General features: G+C 35.6%; 6 protein-coding genes across 8 annotated transcripts; 4 read left to right on the plus strand and 2 right to left on the minus strand.

Annotated features, from left to right (window-relative positions):
• Positions 1 to 1,047: 1,047 nt before the first annotated feature.
• LOC106135724 (nucleic acid dioxygenase ALKBH1) lies at positions 1,048 to 4,224 on the minus strand. 2 transcript variants are annotated; one of them, XM_013336093.2, is made up of 5 exons: positions 4,025 to 4,224; positions 3,861 to 3,882; positions 3,553 to 3,746; positions 3,035 to 3,228; positions 1,048 to 1,415 (listed from the first exon to the last, which is right to left on the minus strand). In XM_013336093.2, the coding sequence occupies exons 1-5, from the start codon at positions 4,139 to 4,141 to the stop codon at positions 1,061 to 1,063; spliced, it is 882 nt and encodes a 293-aa protein (XP_013191547.1). In that variant the 5' UTR covers positions 4,142 to 4,224; the 3' UTR covers positions 1,048 to 1,060. The 2 variants fall into 2 exon arrangements, with proteins under 2 accessions (XP_013191547.1, XP_013191546.1); XM_013336092.2 differs by having other exon boundaries at positions 3,553 to 3,882; positions 4,025 to 4,221.
• A 67-nt stretch (positions 4,225 to 4,291) lies between these two features.
• LOC106135728 (cytochrome c oxidase assembly factor 6 homolog) lies at positions 4,292 to 4,902 on the plus strand. The gene is made up of 2 exons (XM_013336096.2): positions 4,292 to 4,445; positions 4,561 to 4,902. Exon 2 carries the CDS (start codon positions 4,589 to 4,591, stop codon positions 4,829 to 4,831), a length of 243 nt encoding a protein of 80 aa, XP_013191550.1. The 5' UTR covers positions 4,292 to 4,445; positions 4,561 to 4,588; the 3' UTR covers positions 4,832 to 4,902.
• Positions 4,820 to 11,532, plus strand: LOC106135725 (uncharacterized). Its single transcript, XM_060948266.1, has 7 exons — positions 4,820 to 4,950; positions 5,064 to 5,195; positions 5,669 to 7,861; positions 8,089 to 8,227; positions 8,594 to 8,784; positions 9,221 to 9,450; positions 10,033 to 11,532. Exons 2-7 carry the CDS (start codon positions 5,124 to 5,126, stop codon positions 11,522 to 11,524), a joined length of 4,317 nt encoding a protein of 1,438 aa, XP_060804249.1. The 5' UTR covers positions 4,820 to 4,950; positions 5,064 to 5,123; the 3' UTR covers positions 11,525 to 11,532.
• Positions 11,533 to 11,729: 197 nt separating this feature from the next.
• On the minus strand, positions 11,730 to 13,346 carry LOC106135727 (N-alpha-acetyltransferase 38-B, NatC auxiliary subunit). Of its 2 annotated transcripts, none has more exons than XM_060948268.1 (4): positions 13,155 to 13,346; positions 12,962 to 13,030; positions 12,754 to 12,886; positions 11,730 to 12,193 (listed from the first exon to the last, which is right to left on the minus strand). In XM_060948268.1, exons 1-4 carry the CDS (start codon positions 13,329 to 13,331, stop codon positions 12,048 to 12,050), a joined length of 525 nt encoding a protein of 174 aa, XP_060804251.1. In that variant the 5' UTR covers positions 13,332 to 13,346; the 3' UTR covers positions 11,730 to 12,047. The 2 variants fall into 2 exon arrangements, with proteins under 2 accessions (XP_060804251.1, XP_013191549.1); XM_013336095.2 differs by having other exon boundaries at positions 13,130 to 13,258.
• Positions 13,347 to 13,833: 487 nt separating this feature from the next.
• Positions 13,834 to 15,716, plus strand: LOC106135729 (gastrula zinc finger protein XlCGF57.1-like). Its single transcript, XM_013336097.2, has one exon. It carries the CDS (start codon positions 14,049 to 14,051, stop codon positions 15,597 to 15,599), a length of 1,551 nt encoding a protein of 516 aa, XP_013191551.1. The 5' UTR covers positions 13,834 to 14,048; the 3' UTR covers positions 15,600 to 15,716.
• Positions 15,717 to 16,411: 695 nt separating this feature from the next.
• Positions 16,412 to 21,987, plus strand: LOC106135730 (uncharacterized). The gene is made up of 2 exons (XM_013336099.2): positions 16,412 to 16,594; positions 19,271 to 21,987. Exons 1-2 carry the CDS (start codon positions 16,586 to 16,588, stop codon positions 20,162 to 20,164), a joined length of 903 nt encoding a protein of 300 aa, XP_013191553.1. The 5' UTR covers positions 16,412 to 16,585; the 3' UTR covers positions 20,165 to 21,987.
• Positions 21,988 to 22,960: the final 973 nt, after the last annotated feature.

The following is a 22,960-nucleotide window of genomic DNA, read 5'->3' on the forward strand; positions in this document are numbered from 1 at the left end:
TGAATAATATGCAAACTTTTTTAAACTCTGTCAAGATTTACAAACACGTCAGAATTCATCATGACATAGTCCACCTGAAGCTCTGATGAAAAGTTAAAAATTTTCAAGTGAAATTAATTAATGGAAACCAAATTACTGTGCTAATAACAATGGTAATCAAAGACGAATGCGGTGCCTGCTACAGGCCTGCGGGCAAAAGGCTAGCCCTTTTCGCACCTCAAGGGGATTACCAGTGTTACGCCGATAGCTACGTCAAATGCTTTTGGGGGCTGTGCGACCTTCATAAGAGCCATGAGGGCTTGATCAATAGTCAGGAGGACAAAGGTAAAGGAATATTCTTCACAGAAATTTTCTGAATGTGAATGAAGGGAAGGAAGTATGCAGAGATCGTGGCAAGTGGAAAGATGTAGAGGCGTGATTTTATGTATGTATGTATGAAATCTTCTGAAAAAAGTCTTCTTCTTAAATTTATGAACTTACTCTTAACGGTGGAGTTAACTGAAGCAAGCCTACCTTAGGTGGATTGATTTTCATGAAATTTTGTTTGAGTGTAAATATTTTATTAGCGCCTGGGTGACCCAATGGAGCTCGCTTTTTTTTATTAACTGTTTCAAAATTCATCAAATTAGCGCATTTCAACCGGTTACCGATTCGACCGCTGATGCTCTACAAAAGAAAACCTGCAGGTATTTAGTTAAAAATCGAACCTGGAACCCCAACGTATAATATGGAGAAGGGGAATCTTAGTTTAAGGACTACCAAAAATAGTCTTTCCGGAAGTGTCGGCTCCTCGCATAGTTTTGCCACATTTTTTTTTTAATTATCACTTCGGTTGATGGTTCTCTATAATATTTCTGGTATTCTTGTAATACTGATGGGTAGTAGCAATGAGTTATACAATTATTCATTTACTTTTTCAGTAATAACAGAACAACCTAAGGGACAAATCCTACCATACAAGAACCCTATCACTAAGGAATTCATTATTTACGGAGTTGAATAATATTTACAATTAACAGATGTAAAATTTATTTATTAAAAGGCATACTTTTATAAATGTTTAACATAATTTACTCTGTGTTTCATTTAATACTTGTCTAATATTTACATTTATTCTTGACTCTTGTACATAGTCGTCAAAAAGAAACCAATTTTCGTCATTATAATTCCTATTCATAGACTCAATGTGTTCTATTTCATTAATGTATTTAAATTTCGGTTTAGTTTTTGTATAAATTTTTTGAACATCTTTATTCCATGTAGAAGTTTTAGCAGATAGAATTTTGGGTACGGCATGGTAGCATAACCTGGCTTCTTTGGACATCACTAAAATATCTCCACTTTGAAGTAGTACTGCTGATGGCTCAGTCGTCTTATCTTTACCGCCGATCAAAAAAATTGCTGACTGGCCAAAACTGAAATATAAGAAATACAAATTTGTATTTTCGGACTCTACCAATACATATAACAAAAAGTGATCCCACTTCGGGATAAGCCAGCCTTTGTACTGTGCTACTGTTTTATATTTGTAATGTATTTCTTTAGTGAACAATAAACAACAACAACAAACTTACTGTTTAAGACTAAAGCTGAGGAAAAGCAATACATAAATAGCAAAATTTATCAAAAAAATATTGTATTGCAGTGCCATATGGTTCCCGGCACCTATAACAAAAAATAGGACCACTCCATCTCTTCCCCAAAGATGTCATAAAAGGCGACTGAAGGAGAGGTTTATAAACATGGGATTCCTCTTGTAGGAGACAGGCTAGCGACCTGTCACTATTTAAATCTCAATTTTATAATTTAGCCAAACAGCTGTACAAGGCCTATCAGTCTTTTTAAGACGGTTGACTCTGTCTACCCCGCAAGAGATATAAACAAGATCATTTGCAAAAAATTCAAGTTAAAATACATTGGCCAATCAGAAAATGTCTTGTTATTCATGAACTAGGGGCCTATTCACTCATGTTGACTTGGCATGTCCTATCTTTTTTCTCTCTCTAAGGCATGTGCCTTGGCAATATTAAGTTTCTACTGACCAGGGATCGAACCCTGGACCTTGTGGCAGGAACACTACCACTAAGCCAAAGAGTCTATTCATGGTACTTTATTTATCAAAATATTACAAAATAAATATTCACAACAGCTTCGTCAACATCAAGGTAATACAAAATAGAAACAATCACCAAACAAACAAATACATTTAATCAAAAATACCACCCTGGACTGCACCCAGCTCAAAAGTACCGATTAAACTTGCCGCATTCCCTCTTTGGATAGCTATGGAGAGCCTTTGCACCAGGTACCATCCCGAGCGGTAGTCATAACCACGTGCCCTTAAACGCCGTCCTATCTCACCAATAAAGAGCCTCGCCTGAGGAGCGCCAGAGGAGCCATGGACCGGCTGTTTCTATGGCCACCGGAACAAACTCATACTGAGTTGTTAGAACCGAGTATTTATTAATCTTTTGTTCAGCAGCCACCTTAGCGGCTGCGCCGGGTGTACGCTCAGTGTTAGTGAGATAGGACGCCGCATACGTGCTAACGCACGTCGCGTCCCACAACAGGCAACGTCCTCTCTGCCACGGCACCAAAGAGAGTCCATCAGGTCACTTCCCGTCCGTACGCGACAGGCCCGGCGGTTCCAGCTGACAAGGTATATTGGCAGATATTAAAGCCCTTCGTATAATGTCATTTAACGAGTGATGCCGCGACAGACGACCCGCACAACGTGCGCACCCGAGAGCATGGTGTACATCGGCCTCCACCATCTTCCCACAAATACAGAGATGAGGTTGACACACAAGCACCCCAACCATAAAGCTACGGCTACTCTCAGGGAATCGTTATCTAATAATGTTCCCATTTGTGGGGATGGGATAGCGTGCAACCAAGCGCCCGACTCCGGTTCAGCTGCGGCCTTGAAGCGAGCCAAATGAGCACCGGTGACCTGGCCCTCCAGTTCCCTAAAAATAGCCTGAGTCCTGTTTTCATCCCATTCATTCAGTCTATTCATTCATACTTAACCTACCTAAATGAAAACAGTGGTGCATCTAAATTGACCTCTGAGTGGTCAGTATGGGCAGACAGAGTGGAGTTCATATGGTAATAGTTGACTATGGCTGCCTCGGCCCGGAAATCAGTGTAGCCTAGGTAAGTGGCAACCACATCACATAACTGTGCTAAGTCACTCGGAAAGGCACCCCGGTTGTCTTCACTGTACTCCTGGAATGGACAAATTACAATCAAAAATATTTAACAGATGAGAAACAAAATGGTTACACAGTTTCTAATTGGTTGGCACTCAAATAGAATTATTTTTTTTTTTGGGAAATCTAAAAAGTGAAGCACAATAAAAATTAATAATAAAACAACTAAACATTTTACTTTCATATTCAAATTGTGGTGTCAATCCAAAAGTTGTCCATCTCAACTATTTCACTGATTTTTATGTAATTTTGCTTAAATACTGTGTAGTACAGAGAAGGATAGGGTACTTTTCAAGCAAACAAAAGGTAATTAATAATAAAATAAATATTAACATTTTACTTTAGTATCCCAATTGTGGTGGTATCCTAAAGTGGTCCATCTCAACTTTTTCAACAATTTCTTGTTACATTTATCACCTTCAAAACACGCTTTCCACCAATCTTCTAACATCACTTCTATGTCAATATTAGTCTTATTTGGCTTTCTTGGATATTCCTCCAAACATTTTCTTATCCAGTATCTCTGTCCAAGAGCTGTAAAAGGGTTTCTGATCAAGATTAACCCAGGGTGTTCTTTTATATTAAATACCCGCCAGTTATCAAAACTGTTTAAACCCAATATTTCAAGTCTATCATCATGAGTCTTACCATCAAAGGTTACTCTTGTCACCTGTAAAGGAAATATGTGCACTGTAGTAAGATAGAACAGATTACATTAGTAGACCTGGAGAGATCTATCTGGAAAGGAAAATTTGAATTGGAAGGGAACTTGGCCTAGAACTGAAACAAAAAATAATTCAAACGAGATATACCTTATCCTGAAAATTGGAGCTGTCAGTTTCGATAACTGCTGAGAAAGTTGATAATGGTACGCGAGCTCTATAATATTTGAACGTTTTCATGAAAAGATCACCGTGTATTCCACTCATTTTATATTTTTTAGTTCACTCAGATTCTTGTGCACATTTGTTTACAAATTAATCTATAATAGCCGATTTACTGCGACATTTACAAACAAATTTGACAATGACGTATAAGTTTTTTTTTACATTGACACTCAGTCACTGATTAATGTTTAGAAATTCAATTCAGTTTGAGGTTATGTTTTCAATTTTCATGCCTGTAATGTACTTACTCTAGTTAAATGGGTAGTGATAGTATTTTATGGGTGATTTTTGATTTATAATTTAAATGAGATAAAAGCAATTTTTAGGCAGACTCTCGGAATAAACTGTAAGTATCTTTGGCAAAAATATATGTTTCTAAAGGGTTTAACTTTGAGTTGTCATTAAAATAGGAAATCATTTAAAAATGTCTTTGAATTTACAAGAAAATATTTTAATTTTAGGTACTATTGACGAATAAAAAAGTCAAAGATGTCGTATCCTGACAAAGAGAAAAGAAAGACTTGTTGGGACGCGAGAGATCGGTACTGGGAATGTCTCGATAGGGAGAATGTGAAAGATAGTTCAGTGCGACCAAAAGCGTGTCTTGATCTTCGAAAACTGTTTGAAACTTCGTGCCCTACGCAATGGGTCACCCATTTCGACAGAAAACGGGACTTTAGTGTGTACAAAGAAAAAATACAAAAAGAGGGCTATGAGCCTATTAAAGAATAACTTTTATGTAGTTTTCTATGTAAATATTGTTAACTAATTTAGCTGTAGTAAATTTATTTAAAATATTATAATTGGCTTTCATTTACTCATTCATCCCTGGCATTGAGATACAGTTTTAGGTAAAGTTATTATAGTCATTTATTTTTTGAGGGATACATACATTATATAAAAAACAAATTAATTCTATTAGTTGACTTTTTCTTGGACATTAACACTAGACTGTATTTTTCAGAGGAGTATAAGCTTGACTATTGTTAATCTTATCACGGGAAGAACAAGATTACTATAAATTATGGACAAAGTAATGTTATCATTATCAAAACTGATGGTTTCTACAAAAGAAATCTCTCCTGAAGTATTACAGGTAAGAATGTTAATTTTAAAAGGTATAGGTAATTAAATAACATTTTTACTGTATACATATAGTTCAAAGCATTATGCAAAGCAACAAAGGAGTTTCAATTTAAAAATTTCTATATTACTTACACAATGGGACCATTTCAATTTTTAGACTTATGTGAGGAATAATGATTATGAGTATCACATATAAAAGCTTGCATGAACAGAGTTATGAATGTTGATGAAACAAAGGAAGTATGTAGAGGTTGTGGCAAGTGGGAAGATGTAGTCTCTGCCTACTCATCCGGGTAAAAGGCGTCATTTTATGTTATGTTATTTAGAATCATATAATATACCATTTTTGTTCCTCCTGGCTATAGTCCCAGTTGTATCCTCACCACTCTGGAGAGGAGCCTGGGGTAAGCCCTTGACCATGGATCCTGGATTGGGTGATATATATGATTTTTTATTAATTAAAATTTATGTTTGTCATTACAGGCTATTCTAATTCAAGCTAAAAAGCACACTGCAAATGAGAGCTGTCAAGAGTGGAATGAATTATGTGATCTTCTTTACAAACATTTACACACAGGCCTCCCCAATTATGATGATCAGCTGCTCTGTGCAACCTGTTTCTTCTCAGTTCTTCTCCACACAGAGAACTCAGATTATTATTTAAATAACATTAATCTTGAAATTACTAAAGAGCTGGATCTAAGAGAAAAAAACAATGAGGAAGATATTAAAAATAATTCAAGAATAGCAGAAGTGGTGTCCGTTATGTATGGTTTATTCCAATCTCCATTTCTAACACAAACATTGACAACTGATTCCAAATACATAGGAGCTATTCTAAAATCATCTTTCAATTTACTTTTATTGTTAGCATATGAATATTCCAGATTTACATATCTTGCATTTAAAACTATCAATTCATACAAGAAGGTCTTAGGGACAATGTTGCAGGAACACATTTTTAATGCAACCAGTCAAGTCATGCTTCTCAATTTAGTAAATCACAACTGGGAAAACCCTATAACTGGTATCAGGGATTTGAACAAAGGAATATTCCGGATGGTAATTTCCAATACACCTGAAGAAATGTTTGAAGTAATTTTTAAGGAAGTTAATAGTTTCTATTGGAACAAGGCCAAGTATTTAATGCTTTCAGAGATTATAGAAATTAGAACAGACAATATTCAAAAACTTGCAACAGAATATGGTTGGGTAAATGGCCTTATGTACAGCCTTCATAAGCCAGGCCTGGTTTCTGCTGGAGCGGACATGTACTTTGCTATTTTGAAGAAACTGAAATTTGATGATGAATGGTGTGACTTATTTTTGAAAGGCCTTATTGAAATATTGACTGCTGATACTGACAAAGCAATCCAGAACTTTACAAACTATTGGTGTTCAACAACTTTTAAAAAAATGCCCTCTCTGGCTCAAACAATTATTGGTCAATTGGGAACTGAAAAGAGTGTGAATAAAGAATTTAGCACTTTATGTTTGATGAAACAAGCTAATAAACTGGGGCTGTTAAAAAAAGACTGGAATTGTGAGGCGATATTCCCAAAAGATTTGATGCTTCATGCTCTTGAAAGCTGCAATACTTCTATAAGAATACAAGCATTTGATATAATTTGCGTGTCCCATAGCAAAATAATGCCTGAGTTATTGGAATATAATGTGATCTTAAGTTATGTGCATGATAACATGAATTCTGATTGTACAGTACTCAGACTGAGTATGTTGAATAGTTTGAGCAACTTCCTAACTCGATTACAGTCCAATTATATGACAAATTCAAATACGATGTCTGATAAAAATGTTACTGAACTAATGTATTTCTGTAAAGAACTTCAAAAATGTATTGTGCAAAGTCTCAGCTTAAATGGAAACTATCAAAGGAAAATTGCAAGTGTAAAATTGTGCAAACTTGTACAGGATTGTTTCTGTAATCCTCCAAGGAAATTGCAGAATCATGGAAGTCGAACTAAAGCACTTACATTGAGTCTAATGTTAAAGATGGAAAGTGGTTGGATTTTAGACGAAAAGACATTTTTGATGAAATTGCTTAGCTTATTACATGATCCTAGTGACGATATTAGGGAACATGTAGTCAGTCTTCTCCTCAGTCACTATTCTAAAGAATTTAAATGTCCTTTACTTTTAAACCAAGTAATAGATGATGCTCATAACAGTATAAGAAGTAAATTCTTTTACAATATCAGTTGTGGAAGGACCATGTTTAAATTTATTACAAATATCTTGTTGATAGAAGAATCAACAGCGAAATTCAAAAACGTTGAAGATATATTTTTATTTGCGTATAATAATTTGGTAACTGAATTTAAATTAAAAACAAACATCGTGAAATCAATAGAAAGTGGGAAACAGTTACATTCATTGATTTCAATATTACTTGTTGTTTTAGAAGTTTGTTACCAAAATTCATACAAATTATCATGTCTGGTTGAATGTTTTACTAAACTGGTACTTATGTTGGAAGAAATATCGAATCAATTCGCTTGGGAAGATACATCAACTAGTTCGGATTTCTCCAAAATGAGTGACATGGTCCAATGTATGATAGCGTCGTCGGGATATGACCCTGATGACGAGAAAGATGAAACGAAAATATCAGGATTGCACCAAATTGTGTTAAACTGCTTATGGTTAAATGTTAAGGTAAATTAGTCCTTTTAATAAAATTACTGTATCAATATACTTCAAGATCTTACCTTTAAGATAATTTATCAGGTTCCACTTTCGAGGTGATTTTAACTATGTTTCAAAAAATTACTTCTATCAGATATACCTATACCAGAATAACTTTCATCAATAGAACGCAAATCCGGGTTGCGTCATTAGCAATATGATGTAGTACGAAATTATTCAAAAACAAATCTTTTCAGGTCTCGTGTGATTTGGCATCACAACTCGTGCAATTTACAGAAGACGTGGAATTAATTGATAGATGTCTTAAAATAATCACTCGCGTTTTGGAAACTTGCCGCCATAAAGGAGCTATTGAAGCTGCTGGAGCTGCTATTGGTCAGAATTAAACTATATTTTGAAAAAATATTTTTAGTATTCTCAAAAACCATCACGAATTTATAAGGTCTTTCCAAATATGAAGTAAGAAGGGTGTCAGTCAAGTAAAAAGCGCTGAATTTTACTATGATGAGCTTATCTATCTAACTTGCTCAGAAAGTCTCCATGTTTTGTTCAATTTATATTCCGATTATATTGTATTAATTCTGTTGTCTTACTTTGGGATAGGCTTACAAACTTGGGATTCTTTTTTAGGCGATGGGCTAGGAACCTGTTACTATTTGAATCTTAATTCTATCATTAAACCAAATTACTGAACGTGGCCATTCACCGACCATATGTATGTTTGTATGTCTTACTTTGCAGGACGGTCGATTCACTACTTGACATCGTTACCCGATGAATCTTCTATATCTCAACTGCCCTACACATTACTAAAGAAGAAACTGAAAGATCTCATATTGGAGGCTGGAGCTATGTCTTCTGTCACGAGAAGAGGAGCAGGACTCTCAATTATGGTGCATAGGATTGTGTCCAATGATATGAAAAGAGGAAAGGTGGGTACATAGTATATATTTACATACATTTATATCCCATGCGGAGTGGTCAGAGCCAACAGTCTTAAAAAGAGTGTAAGGCAATGTTCAGCTGTATGGCTTTATCATGGAATTGAGATTCAAATAGTGACAGGTTGCTCTCCCATCGCCTACAAGAGATATCCCAAGCTTATAAGCCTATCCCTTTAGTGGCCTTTTACGAAATCCCTGGAAAAGATATGGAGTGGTTCTATTATTTCTCTATATTCTTTATATCACACGTTTTCAAAGTGAAGGCTACAAAAACGGAATTTTAGTTTATCGCCGACATAAGTCAGGCAAATGCAATTTTTGTGACTAAAATTAAAAACTGTCACTAGATGACTTATATTATCTCTTTATTTTCTGTTGCTAAAATCTATAAAAATAAAACAAATTATTACAAAAAACTTTTCAGCCTTTATTCCACTATTTCATGGCAACACTGCTTGAAGCGTGCAACAAAGCTGGTTTAGTACCTGAGGAATCTAACATAGATAATCAGAAGGATTTGCCGCAAGCAATCTACATACATTTCCTGACGAGAATTGTAACGGACAGCAGCCTAGCGTCTGATATGATGTACTATTCGGCTAAGTTGGCAGCACTGGCGTTTGGCAACTTGACCAGCCCTCGATGGCAGATTCGGTAAAGTTATATTTTACTTGTTCTCATATAGTTAGTACTTTATTTACCATAATCCCCATGGGAATAGTATTTTCCGTTATGAAAGATACAACTAATTATATTCACTTTCGCTTGAATTCGGATGGATTAAGTAATGAACGTGGATAAAGCTAGTATAGGTATGCAGAAATCGTGGCAAATAGAAAGTCTGTCTACCTTTCCGGGAAAGAGGCGTGATTTTATGTAGGTATAGATTACAAAATTTTGTTACTTACATCATCCGTCAAAAAGTCATCATCATCCTACTGGCGTGCTGGTTCCATTCTCACCGTTCTGATGCGGAGCCCGAGGTGCGAAATTTTCCCATGATCCTTGTTTGTGCAAGTCAGTTTTCACACGAAACGATTCCCGACTAACCGTAACCTTTACAGGGGGACCTAATCCATATTGGATCAAGGTGAATTCAATGAACGTGCCTATTCCTTTAGTCACGTTCCAAGACATCCATGGGTCCCTCCCAGGAGGGAGTTCTATTTTAAAGTGCCATGAACAATACGGCATGATTCCAAATGTGGTATGGTATATTTAACTATATTTTTACAGAAATGCAGCTCTCCAACTATATGGAGCATTAATACCCAAGCTGATTGGGCAAAAGAAGGCATCAGGAAAAGACGATGAGACCGTCGCGACCGTAGCGTGCGACGAATTCCGAACGCACTCGCCAGCTTTATGGACACATATCACTCAGTCTTTAGAAGCTTCCAGCAACACCTTAGAAGTCCAGTCACATTCCAACCTTGTTCCCATACTCAATATCTTAGGGAATATCGCCAGAAGATACAACTTTTCTTCTAATATCGAGACACATAAACACAGCGATGAAAATCTATTGAAATGTCTCATCTTATTACTACACAGTCCTTTGTATATAATTAGAAGGTTAACAGTGAAATGCATCTTCAATTTATTTTCATTTGAAGATATGTATGATGTTATAATTACTCAAGATATTAACTCTGAAAACTTTTTGCATGGGATTCTTGTTCTACTAACGGTTTACAAGAAACAGGATAATGATTTTCAGCTATTTTATCAGAATGAGAATTTTGGAAAGCTTAAAGTGAAATTAGAGCGTATTATGAATTCTGGTGAACATTCATACTTGTGCAGACAACTATTTGAAGATATCATTGAACATAATTATGAAGTGAAAGATATTTGCAATACTATAATGGAAATTAAAAGTAATTCGCATAGTCCTGGCGTTCATCTGTGGTCGGAGAGGCGAATTGAAAAATACGTGAGAGGTATTCCGTGGACAAAAGTGCCAGAAATTTTAGAAATACTTTTAAAAAATAAAGTTGACTATGGCTCTGTTATTCTAAGTAAATTTAAATCTGATAAGATTATTCCAAAAGATGTTTTACTAAAAATATCAGATCAATTATTAGTTTATAGTATAAAGTGGAACAGTGCAGTTATCTGGGAAATACTTTATGAAATATCATTGATAGAAAAGATCGAAAATGTTGATGTAAATATTATTTTAACGTATATAAAGGAAAATGTTTCTTATAAACTTCGTTTTGCAATACCGTTTGCAGTGAGGGTCTCAAGAGATATAGTTACTCTGAATGTTTTATCAGATATTGTACTTAATTTGAGTGATCCAGAGAAAATGGATACTGATATGAGGTATATTTCAGCATTAGCAAATAATGAAATAGCATTTCATTTTGAAATATTACCCGATGATACCAAAATAAATGCAATTACGTCCGCTGTTGTACTATCACAAGATGAAGACGAAAGTATAAGGAGTTTAAATGTTAAATTTTATACAAACATCAAAAGTGGCCATGCAATAAATCCATACATTTATTTACATAAAATAACAGGAATAACATTTCTCATTTCTGTTTTCGAGAATCCTCAAAAGAGCATCAAAAAGCTTTGCGAAAAACTAAAGAGTATTTATGAAATAAAACCCATAGATTCTGATGAATACAACCCATTTGCAAATGACTCCAAAAACATTTACTGTGAAGTGGAAGTTGTGAGACAATTGATTGAAAAATTAAGATATGCATAAATGTATTTGCATATATTACATTGTTTTATTTACAGATCCTTTTCTATTTAATCATTATTTATAAATATTTCAAAACATAAACAAGTTTAGCCAGAATGAGATTTTAACACAAAAAATGAATATCATATTTTCGACATTCGCCACTGTGAATACTGGTCATTTGAATATGCGAATGCGAATATTCAGGTAATAAATAAAACCAAAATAAGTAAACACAAATTTATTAATAATTATACATTTAATCTATTGGTAGCATGCGGCACGTGCCATGCTGGAGATCCTGCTCACTTTGATCATGCATCACAGATTCGCATTTGCAAATCTTGATGCGAATACAAATATTTGTAACATTCCTATTTAGCATTATAGGTTTGTTTTAAAAGTATAACCATACATAGTTTAACTTTTATAAGTTTCACATGTTTCCTAAAATATTCAAATAAATGTTTGTAATTTTTTTTTACATTTAACAATTACGTATATATTTATGACTAAATTATATATCACAGTGGTATCAAGTCATTCATTCATCATAATAATATTTCGGCGGTGGAGTAGTATCATCAATCTGAATGGACACAATGTGACGACCAGGCACCATCACTAGTCCTAGTACCCTGGGTTCCTCCATCTCCCCTCCACTGTTTTTGAGATACTCTGAACAGGCCCCTGTAATAACAAATAATTTCTGATAAAATGAACATGACAAATAAACAAACCAATGTTGTCTTGCTATTCAACGGTAGACTATCTATAGTTTGCCAATGCTTAACCTGAGAGCAATGCTGTAAGTACATTGAGCCACATAGAAAGAATAACACCTTTGTATCTTATGATGAAAGTGAATATCATAAAGAAAAGTTGTAGTTTCTATGTAACCCTCTTAGGAAAAAATTAGATTTTATAATATCATTGACAGTATCTATCAATCTGTGTGGTTTCAGCCACTTTAGAATAGAAGCACTGCATCTTTTTCTCACAGATGTTGTTAAACGCAACTTAGGGATAGGCATATAAACTTGAAATTCTTCTTGTAGGCTAGAAAACTGTCACAATTTGAATCTCAATTCCATCATTAAGCCATAGTTAGCTGAACATGACCTTTTAGTATTTTCAGAACAGTTGCCTGTAAACAGGGATATTGAGGTGATGTACATGAATGTATAATGTATGAATAGACCTATATGTGCCTACTGTCAATAATCTGTAATCAACAGAGTAAATTTTACCCAAAATAACATTAGCATCTCTATCTGTGCAGAGGAAGACTCCGATAAGCACGCGACCATCAGTCATTTCAATCCTGAAGTTCATATTGAGCCACTTTCGAAGCTTCGCCTTCCCATCTGTGAAGTCCACATCCTGAAAAATAGTGGGACATCAAAAATTTGAACTTAAGGAATTCAATTTAGTAGATATAATTTCGATATAGCTTACTTTTTGGGAATCGCTGGGCCGGATTGGTTCTGATTGCTCAAAGTCAGTCATAATGTTTATGGAAGTTCCCTGATAAGGAAAGTTTAATATCAAAATTATTGTGGAATATAAAAAGAAAGTACTGATAAATGTTAATTGTGTATTTCTTTTCAAAACATTAAATTTTACCTCACAGATAAAAAAATAGTTTCACCTGGCCGCAAGGATCACAAACTAAATAGAGATACAAGAACTTTAGGGATGGCGGATTATCAAGCCCAAAATATCGATATTTTGAATCGATGTGCAGTATAGAATCAATCCAGGGAATCAATGTTTTACCCTTGAAAATCTTAGATTTTTTAAGTTTAGATATGAAGCATTGGAACATTTAACTTCTATTCTTTATATTCTTTTATACATTTTGGAAATAAAATTCTTTTCTTTCATACCTGATCTGACGTTGACATGGTAAAAAAATTATTGTTATTATGGAATTCCCTAGACAAAAAAAATATTTTATTGGTAAGAAATCAGTTATTATGATATCTACCTATCTTGTTTTTCATAAAAATGGATATATATTTACATTATACATGCAAACTTTTAAAAAAAACTTAATTATGGATTTAATTGTGAATCGATACAGCAGCTACGAATCAAATTAATTTAAAAATCTATCTTTTCGGAAATAATTGCCATCCCTATTTCCAGATATCCTAATATCATTGACTTGACTTATTTTCCCGTAACGAAATTTAGAAATAATGACACATTTCTTTTTTATGATTGACACACTTGTTGCATTTGCATACATTTCTTACGTCACAGATTTCGGCCGGGACCGGGACTAACACTGACGAATCGTACCTGAGTATGGGCTGTCACTGTCATTGCCAGGATGTCAACGTCAAGCAAAATATTAAAAAAGTTTATGCTGTACAAAACAAATTTAATCTTCGCAAAACAAAATGATATTTCCAAAATTGTATCGATTAAATCATTTATTTCTATAATTATGATTGAAATATCATTTTAGTGGTTCTTCGTATCATATAATGCATATATTCAATTCACTATACATCTACATGATTGTTGTCACATCACAATGGATCCAAATTTGTGCCGAGTATGTTTGTGTAAAACTGGTACCGTATCTCTATTTGGAAACCAGGGTAACATTCAAAATTGTGCCAAGATTATGCGTTGCGTGAACGTAAGTGTAGTGGAAGGCGATGGTTTACCACATTCGATGTGCGAAGGCTGTGCCATGGAGCTTAGTGTGGCGTACGAGTTCGTCCTAAAATGCGAAACATCTGATAAGGCGCTCCGTTGCGTGGCCACAGATAACTTCTCCGATGTCGACGCTAAGATCGAACTAGAAGATATCAATGGAGAAGACATTAAAAATGAACTTGATTTTATTGATTATGATAGTGATCAACTATTAGACACTATTAAACAAGATTATTCAGAAACCCAACTTTTGAGGAGTAAAACAGAGAAATCAAAAGTGAATAAAAGGTTTGAGATTGAATCTGAACCAGATAATATAAGAAACAGTGTACAAAGGGACCTTGAACAATTTACAGACATATTAGAATCTTATAAGAAACAAGAATCTGATCATAAAAAAAATAATAATTTAGCCAATGAAAGAAAAAAACAGAGACGGTCCAATAGAGGACCAAGGAGTTGTGAAGTGTGTGGGCTGGTGACTGCTTGCCAGTCTGCACTTGATATTCACATGCGCACACATACTGGAGAGAAACCATTCCAATGTAACATTTGTAAAGCCCAGTTTAGGAATAAAGGAGGCTTGAAAAGTCACATAGAATCCCGACACTCATTCAATAGAGAGAAAAAATTCACATGTGAAATGTGTGGCAGTAGCTTTTATAGGAAAAATGATATAATAATACATATGAGAACACATACTAATGAGAAACCTTATGTTTGTTCTTATTGCCCTCGTAGGTTTAGACAGATTGCTTGTCTAATACGTCACAGGCGTAGTCACACTGGAGAGAAGCCATATTCTTGTGCGATTTGTAATAAAAAGTTTGCTGACAAATATTTTGTTAAAAAGCATTTGATTGTGCATAGTGATGAAAAGAAATACTCATGTCACTTGTGCAACAAGTCTATGAAGACCAGAAGTGCATTGAATACCCATTTGAATTTGCATAAAAATCAGAAACAGAATATTTGCAGTTTCTGCGGGGCTGCTTTCAATATGAAAGGGAATTTGCAGACTCACATCCGCAGGTTACACTCTGAAAAGTCAGGCATATGTAGTGTTTGCTTGAAAACCTTTCCTGATGTAGAGGAGCATATGAGAAAGCATACTGGAGAGAAGCCTTTCGCATGCAAGCTGTGTAACCAACAATATGCTACAGAGCGTAGTCTAAAACAGCACACTGCCTTTAAACATGAGAACGCTGAAAAGTTTAAGTGTTCCATAGGAGATTGCACGAGAACATTCCCCACAGCTATGATGCTCGAGTTCCATCTCCTTAAACAACACACGAACAACACCCCTTACATTTGTCATCACTGTTCTCGAGGATTCTTCCGCACTTGTGACCTTTCTCGTCATTTAAGAGTCAGCCACATGGATCTCCAATTGAAAGAACCATTAAATAAAACTGTTTACTAAAAATTGTACTTGGTTTTAAAGTAAAATAATTAGTTTGTATGAACTACTCATATATTAACATTACCTCGTATTTTTATTTATGGAATAAGCTAGTCAATATTTCATAATAAAGCATATACTTCAAATATCTCTTTTTTTCATCATGATTTAATTCATTACAAAAAGTCAATTTTTTAATTGTTAAAAGCATATTTACATTTGAAATTAATATGATCCACAGTTATATATACTGTATCAATGTAATCATTTATTGTAAGTATATTTTATTTTTGGGTAAATATATTCATGGGTCATGAAAGTAGCAAAATTTTTACAACTAAGTACTATTTATTAATATTCAAAATTATTTTTGAATGGAGCTTACCCAAAATACATTTTATGATTCAAATGGTTTCCTATCTTTTCAATTCAATTGGTATCAAGTCTGTAAAAACAAAATGCAGTAAATAGTGTTGTCGCCCTACTTGGCACATTTATTTTTTACTGATTTAACCCTGTGACAGCCCGGCATTTCATTGTGTCTCGATTATCTTATTAGGGTACAACATGGCTCCATTAAGTAGATATCCTGAATCCTGCGCCCTCTTCCTGTGGACATACGACCCCACGAAACCCAATAGCGCGGAAATCCGCCACCGGCCTGTCGCGTAGCAAAGTTTCAAACAGGCGCACTTTTAGACGGCAAAACAGTATGCGGTCGGTAAAACAACACCAGGTGTTTTGAGGTGTTATGCCCCTTTCTCTTTTCTATAGGCGGCTCTTTATCAGGCCCTCTCACTCTCGCGCCAATTAGGCGAGTGAGGTGAGTGATACGCGCGGCGCACAGAGGACGTTAGCCCGCGTCGGCCCTCCGTAGCGCACGTCCTCTCGATCGCTACAATCGTTCCGCAACCGTGGCAGGTGTCGGTGCCGTGATGTTCAAACCGTGAAGTTACATGTGTGCTTAACTTTACATTTTTCGGATATCGGATTGCCGGAATTCCGCAATGGGAGAAGTGAGTACTGTTTGGTCATTGTCTTTTTCGGAATGCGAGCGTGATCCAGTTTAGATCGGCCGCTCTTGCGCCTAGTTTAGCGATTGTGATCGCTAGGTTCGCAGGTCGACGGCATGGGATGCAGGTCAACGGTGCGCCGTTCGAGGCGAGAACGGTCACTCGCTCTTGTAGGCTCCTCTGGATCAATTAGCGCTTTTGTACATACTTTCGCGAGAAATTGATGGTGTGCAAGTTTGGGAATGTATGTCGATGTAAGCCCGGTAGAAAGCTCTGGCCCGGCGCCGGCAAATGGCCACATCGCCAAAACCATTCCAGATTAAACAATGAACAGTTACACATCTGATAACGCACTTATCTCTGATATTGTTATATTTTATTTATTGCTATCGAATGTTCTTGTAACAAAAGGCTGGCTTGTTATCTATCGATATGAATAAGTACTGGAATCGGCTTATAATTTAACGATAACGGCAAAATAACAAAATATTGGTAGGTACCTAATAATCACAATCGCATAGGTACCCTGTTACGTATCCCATAAACTCTGTTAATTTTTTTAATTTTTTACATCGCCTTTGAGTTAAAATCCACATTTTTATGGTACTTAATAAAACGTTCCTTTTTAAATAAGTAAAAGTGGGTAAAATAAAAAATTCTTGCCTTGTCCATAAGAAACTAAATAAATTTGTACTACCTAGTAGGTTTCGTTATTACGTGGGTAGATATTATTGAAAATAAATCCGGCGCTTTTCTAGAGAACGCCCGCGGGTTGGGGTGTCCTCTCTTATAGGGGCTCCTTAATTACATTTTATATCTGTTAACCAAAGCGGTTTGCGCTGTGTCTTATATGTCGGTCAATCAGTCTGTGTTTTCCCTTATATTAATAAATTTATTACGATGTTATTCTTTGCTATAATGTTGTACTAGATTTTACCCGCAGCTTAGAGCCACCTAGGTACAAAAGAAAACAGGTTTTTCGCAATTCATTCGCAACGCAATTCCACAGGAACTAAAGATTTTACCGGGATAAAAAAATCCCTATGTCCTTCTCTAGACTCTAATTTAATATACGCAAAATTCAAGAAGATTGGTTCAGTAGATAACGGTTGAAGGGAAAACAAACAAACAGATAAACTTACTTTCGAATTTACCATAATTTACCTACTTAGTTCGCATAAGTAATATTGCGTCACACACTATGTCCGTATATGTCGTGCGTAGGTCAACGTGTGCAATTTCTGCGATGCGACACACCCGGCGTGACCTCTTTCATGAAAACGCAATCATTTTCCAAGACATGACACTTAATATACTAATGTATATGTAGTCAGTCGTGATTATATGAATGAGATTTCATAAAAAGACAACCGCCAGTCGGAATCTTTTCTATAATGTATGATTATTATCAAACAACAGACATTATTACTTCTAAATGCATTAATATTAGTGGATAATTTTAATGTGTCACTGCTAATAGTTACGCTTTCATTTTCAAAGTGTAGGTACTTAGTATCTATAGTACTTAGATCATATTAAAAAAAACTAGTTACGATATTACCATCTTTTTAAATGTTTTGCTACACGAAACCAATTGCAAATGACACATTACAAATACCCAAACGACTGCAAAATGAAACTCAATATTTTATTATTTAAAAGGCCTTCGCATGCACATTCTATCATCATTTTACATTAGAATAAAAATAAAGTTAGGTATATTTAATACATTAGTACCTATTTGTCAAAAAGCTACAAACTGCCTAAGCACTTAACCCCCTTGAGGCTAGCGTCTCCTCCAAGAAACAGAACGGGACGTTCTTCAGCGGCAGGAAGATGCTGACCGATTGACTGACACCAACGCACAGACAAAACCGATGGGTCTAGAGATCTGAAATGTGGGTTCCTTTCGGTCAAAAGGTGGACTAAGAGCAGGATATCCCAGAATGTTGACGGAAAGGGATCTTTACAAAAGGTTTGGCTTGACACGAGCGAAGCCGGCAAGCGTACTCTTAATTACCATTTAGTAATGAACGTTTAAAGGAAATAACTCGTGTTGTTCGGTTGGACGACTTCATAGCATTTGATTTTGATAAGATTTTGCACGTGCAATGCATGCTAAATTAGAAATAGTACTCACTAACGGCTATATTACTACGTTGAGCAGGGAAATAGTTTACCATTGCAATCGAAGGAATGTTTTGTTTTTTAGGGGCAAACGTTGTGTAAGTTTGTATGTTAATTTTGTAGGCATAAATTTATTTTTCTCTTGCTCACCAACTTGGGCCTCATCCTGCGTACCACCAGGCAGATTAAGGCAGTACAATATGTTATAAGAAGAAAAGTAATATTTGTATGAATACTTGGAAATTATCATGATTGTGGATATTTTGTTTTTAACTATTAGGTACCTACTCACTTAAAATATAGGAGAACAAAATCTGAAAAAAAAGATTTCGTCTAAAATTCTTAATAATTTATAATTCAGTGGTCTTTATGGTTCAGTGGCGCAGAAAATTGTACTGTATCTATGTGTTAATGTATCTAATTAAAGTTTGTTTTATAAAACTTGGTATCGAAACTACCTATTGATTGATAAATTACTCTTTTTCGTCATGGCCATAATCCAACTCCTGTGTCACAAAATGAAGTTAATGGAATTTTTCTTTTCTTTTACAGTCATTATTGAAGGAAGATCCCCTCTCCAGGATCCAGAGGGAAATCATTGAGGTTACAGAAAGAGAACGGGAATTCAAAGAGGGACACTTCAGGATAAACAGACTTTTGTCAGAATCTACTATCAATGTTAACCATCAGAATGGCCATGTCAACGGAGATGATGATATCAAACCCCAAAAAGCTCTCAACAGAGCAGTATCCACGTCACATCTACTTGGGCCGATTGCGCCATCTCCGCCTCCCGTCCCTACACTTTTGAATACAAATGGTTACACACGCCGGTTTACTCCCCAAACAGGGACGAAAGGTATCATGCAAAGGTTCATAGCAAACAAAGGAAAAATTCCAGTCACTTCTCCAGTAGCATCTTCCCCGACAGCTGTCCTAACACCTCCTCTTAGTATACCTATATCTCCGGTCATCACAAGTCCAGTCCAAATGCCTCCAGCCGCTATTACTCGTACACCCGAGGGAAAACCTGTAAGAAAAGGTTTCGTGCCGGTCGAGGAAAAGATTCAGAAAGAACTGAGGGAAATGAAAGATCGAGAACACGAACTCAAACGTATGAGGAAGAAACAAAAACCTTTCGACCTCGAGTTCAGCGACTCTGAAACAACATCGGAATCAGACGAAGAAGACATTCCATTGCCTGGCAAGCTAAAGGCAACTAAGTCAATAGGTGAACTATACGAAGCTCTGAATGAGGAATTACGTTCACCCTCGCCAAGAAACAGTTCTGGACAAGACTCTCTAGGTAGCCTGAAGCCAGCAAAATCGTTGGCACAACTTTGCGATCTCGAGCCTGGCCAAGAATTCCTTGCTCCAAGTTCGACGAGGTTAATTGCGCAGTGGGAATCCATTATACAACAAAAACAGGAAGCTGGGGCAGCTTAATGTGATATGATAACAACTAGAAGGCTCGTGGATTAAGTGTGTAACATAGGCGTGTTACGCTTATATGTGATTGATTGACTATGAGCAAATGTAAAATCTATCGACCACAGAGTGAAATTGATACAAGGCCGAATTAAGTGTCAGTACATTCGGTAATGTTACATTGAAACCTGATACGTGTGTCCTAGCTATAACGAACGTATCGCGCAGTGCATACGGGGCGCTAAGGTCATATTACACGCTGCATACATGAGTACAAAATCGTAATAGGTAAGCAGTTTGTGCAAATGCTGAAATTCCGCGAGTGCCTCAATTTTGCCAATCAATTTTCTTTCGCCGCCTGATCGACAGTGCACCAATTAATTTTCTCCAGATTGTTAACAATGCAAATGATGGTTATCCGTAGCAGCAATTATCTTGCGCATGCGCGCGTTGGAAAGCGCAGTCAATACATGATGCGAACTCGTCTCCCGAGTGTGAGTAGTATAGTTTCTTCCTATTGTTCAGTATATCTCCGCTGCTGAAAAACTGGTAGACTATTGTGGGACCGCTTTCCCGCACCGCGGTTGTGCGGCGCCGCGGCTGGCGTATGTAACACGTTGGCATATTATTTGCTCTCTGTGTTTCTCGATACGTACCTACTGTGAGAAAAATGGTAGCATTCAATTAAAACCCCCAAACAATTGATAGTGAAAGAATACCAGCGCGCCGTGGGTTGCGATCGTATCTATCGGTAACAATACACTTTCTGCCTACCCTAATTTATTAGTGAGGGTTGTCAGTAAGCAAAAATCGGTATTGTTTTCTTCTTAATATCTGTCTTAATTTATGAAATCTAAAGGGGGTTACATAGATCACAAGAAAAAGCAAAGAAATGTGTTTACAAACCTGTTTATTGCACCGTGGTTAAATAACTTATGATTCATTCATTGTTTCCAAAAATAAATTGGAGTAATATTAACATAAAATAATATAATATTATGATGAGTTAGCACGTGTAATTACTTGCGTAGGTAATTAGGAAACTGAGGCCATGCGTCGGAACTGGCGTTTGTACTCAAAGCAGGCCTTTGAGCGTTTTAATATGAAATTGTACTTAATTCCTTATTTATTTTTAATTAATTAATGAATCGCGGGAATATATGATACGAATTTTATTTTAAAATGGGAATGTAACTTGATTTTTGTAAATTGTGTACTAGTAGTGTATATTATTAACACGGCAACTATATGGACTCTAATGAATTGAAAAGGTCGTTTAAGGGTCGCGGCATACGTGGACCGAGTCCATAGCTCTGCTTTTTCGGGTAAATCTGGATTTTTGGATTTAAATTACACTAGCACAGCGCTTTCACAATTGTACAAGCGGCCTTAATAAATTGCGTCTAAAATTTAGCATCATAATAAATTAGTCAATTTAATTTAATATACATAGTTAATAGATCAAATAATAATTATTGAGATTGATAGCGTTAATTGTTGCAATATTTTTTTACGTACGTGTTTAAGTTTTGTTTCTATTTAACGTGCCAGGTGGTAAAATTTACTAAATTTATTGTAACTGTGGCCTTATTAGAGAACTGAAATATTATTCCTATATGAGTACATTTAAATATTTCTCTCTATTGTATACAAATTTTCTGTCAAACCAAGTATTGTGATATGAAATTGCCTTAAAATATAATTACTTAACATTTGTAATGTTAACATAGAATCCTATCTATTTATGTAAAATACAGCAATTGCTCGTTTTGCGTCTGTGCAGAATCGAGTTGTTATTTATATAAGGTTATTGCAATAAATACATTTTCGTAACAGTTGAATACTCCAGATTTTATTATTATCCTTTGCACTAAGCATTTTATCGCTCACACATGAGGATTACATCTAAGAATACCTTGGCGACCAGAAAAGACGCTCGCCACTTTTTGGGTAGGTATATCTACCAAATACCTAATTTTAGCTTATCTATTCAGTGGTTTGCACTGTATTTAGTTAATCACCTTTGCCTATTACTATCGCCTTGATATGATGCCATTTTATAAGAAAAGTTAAATATGTATAAAAATAAAATAACTATTTGCCAACATATATTTTATACTGTCAAAACTATAACTAACTAAATCATTCTGAAAATTTCGTTGGGTGTTTACAAACCATCTAAGTACCTACCTACTTAATTTTTTTTTCAATACGAGTATGACAATGCATGCCATTGATTATAGATTTTCTGGTAAGTAACGGCTTTGTTAACACGTCAAAGCTGTTTCGCAACGGTATTGTTCTGCCACTTCATAATCCGCCATTCGATATTATATTTCATATCGGAAACAATACCGGCCTCGATCTATAGCGGCGTTGTGGTATCTAGTTGACATAGTTTGGTGACATTAAACTAAATATGTATCTTGCTTTCATGGAGGATAACCTATCCTAGTCCTACTAATGCGAAAGTTTGTTTGTGCCTATGTGTGTCTATGTTTGTTTATAACTCTTTAGCGCTAAATCTATTGGACGGATTTTGTTGAAACTTAGTATACGGGTAGAATGTAAAATGAAATAACACACAAGTAGAGTATTTTTTCCAGAAATTCCTACGGGAGCGAGGTCTCGGATATAAATAGTATATGTTGCCCAGCTATTCAATAATAGCTATAAAACGAAAAGAAATTTCATAAAATGCGTCTTGTAGTTCCAGAGTTTAGCGTGTAAGTACAAACAGTTAAAACCACATGATTTTTTTCCAAATTCCTTTCATCATTCTATTGCTTAGTCTCAATATAAGCTCACTGTTCA

This window comes from Amyelois transitella, chromosome 15 (assembly GCF_032362555.1).
Source record: "Amyelois transitella isolate CPQ chromosome 15, ilAmyTran1.1, whole genome shotgun sequence".
NCBI classification, from domain to species: domain Eukaryota; kingdom Metazoa; phylum Arthropoda; class Insecta; order Lepidoptera; family Pyralidae; genus Amyelois; species Amyelois transitella.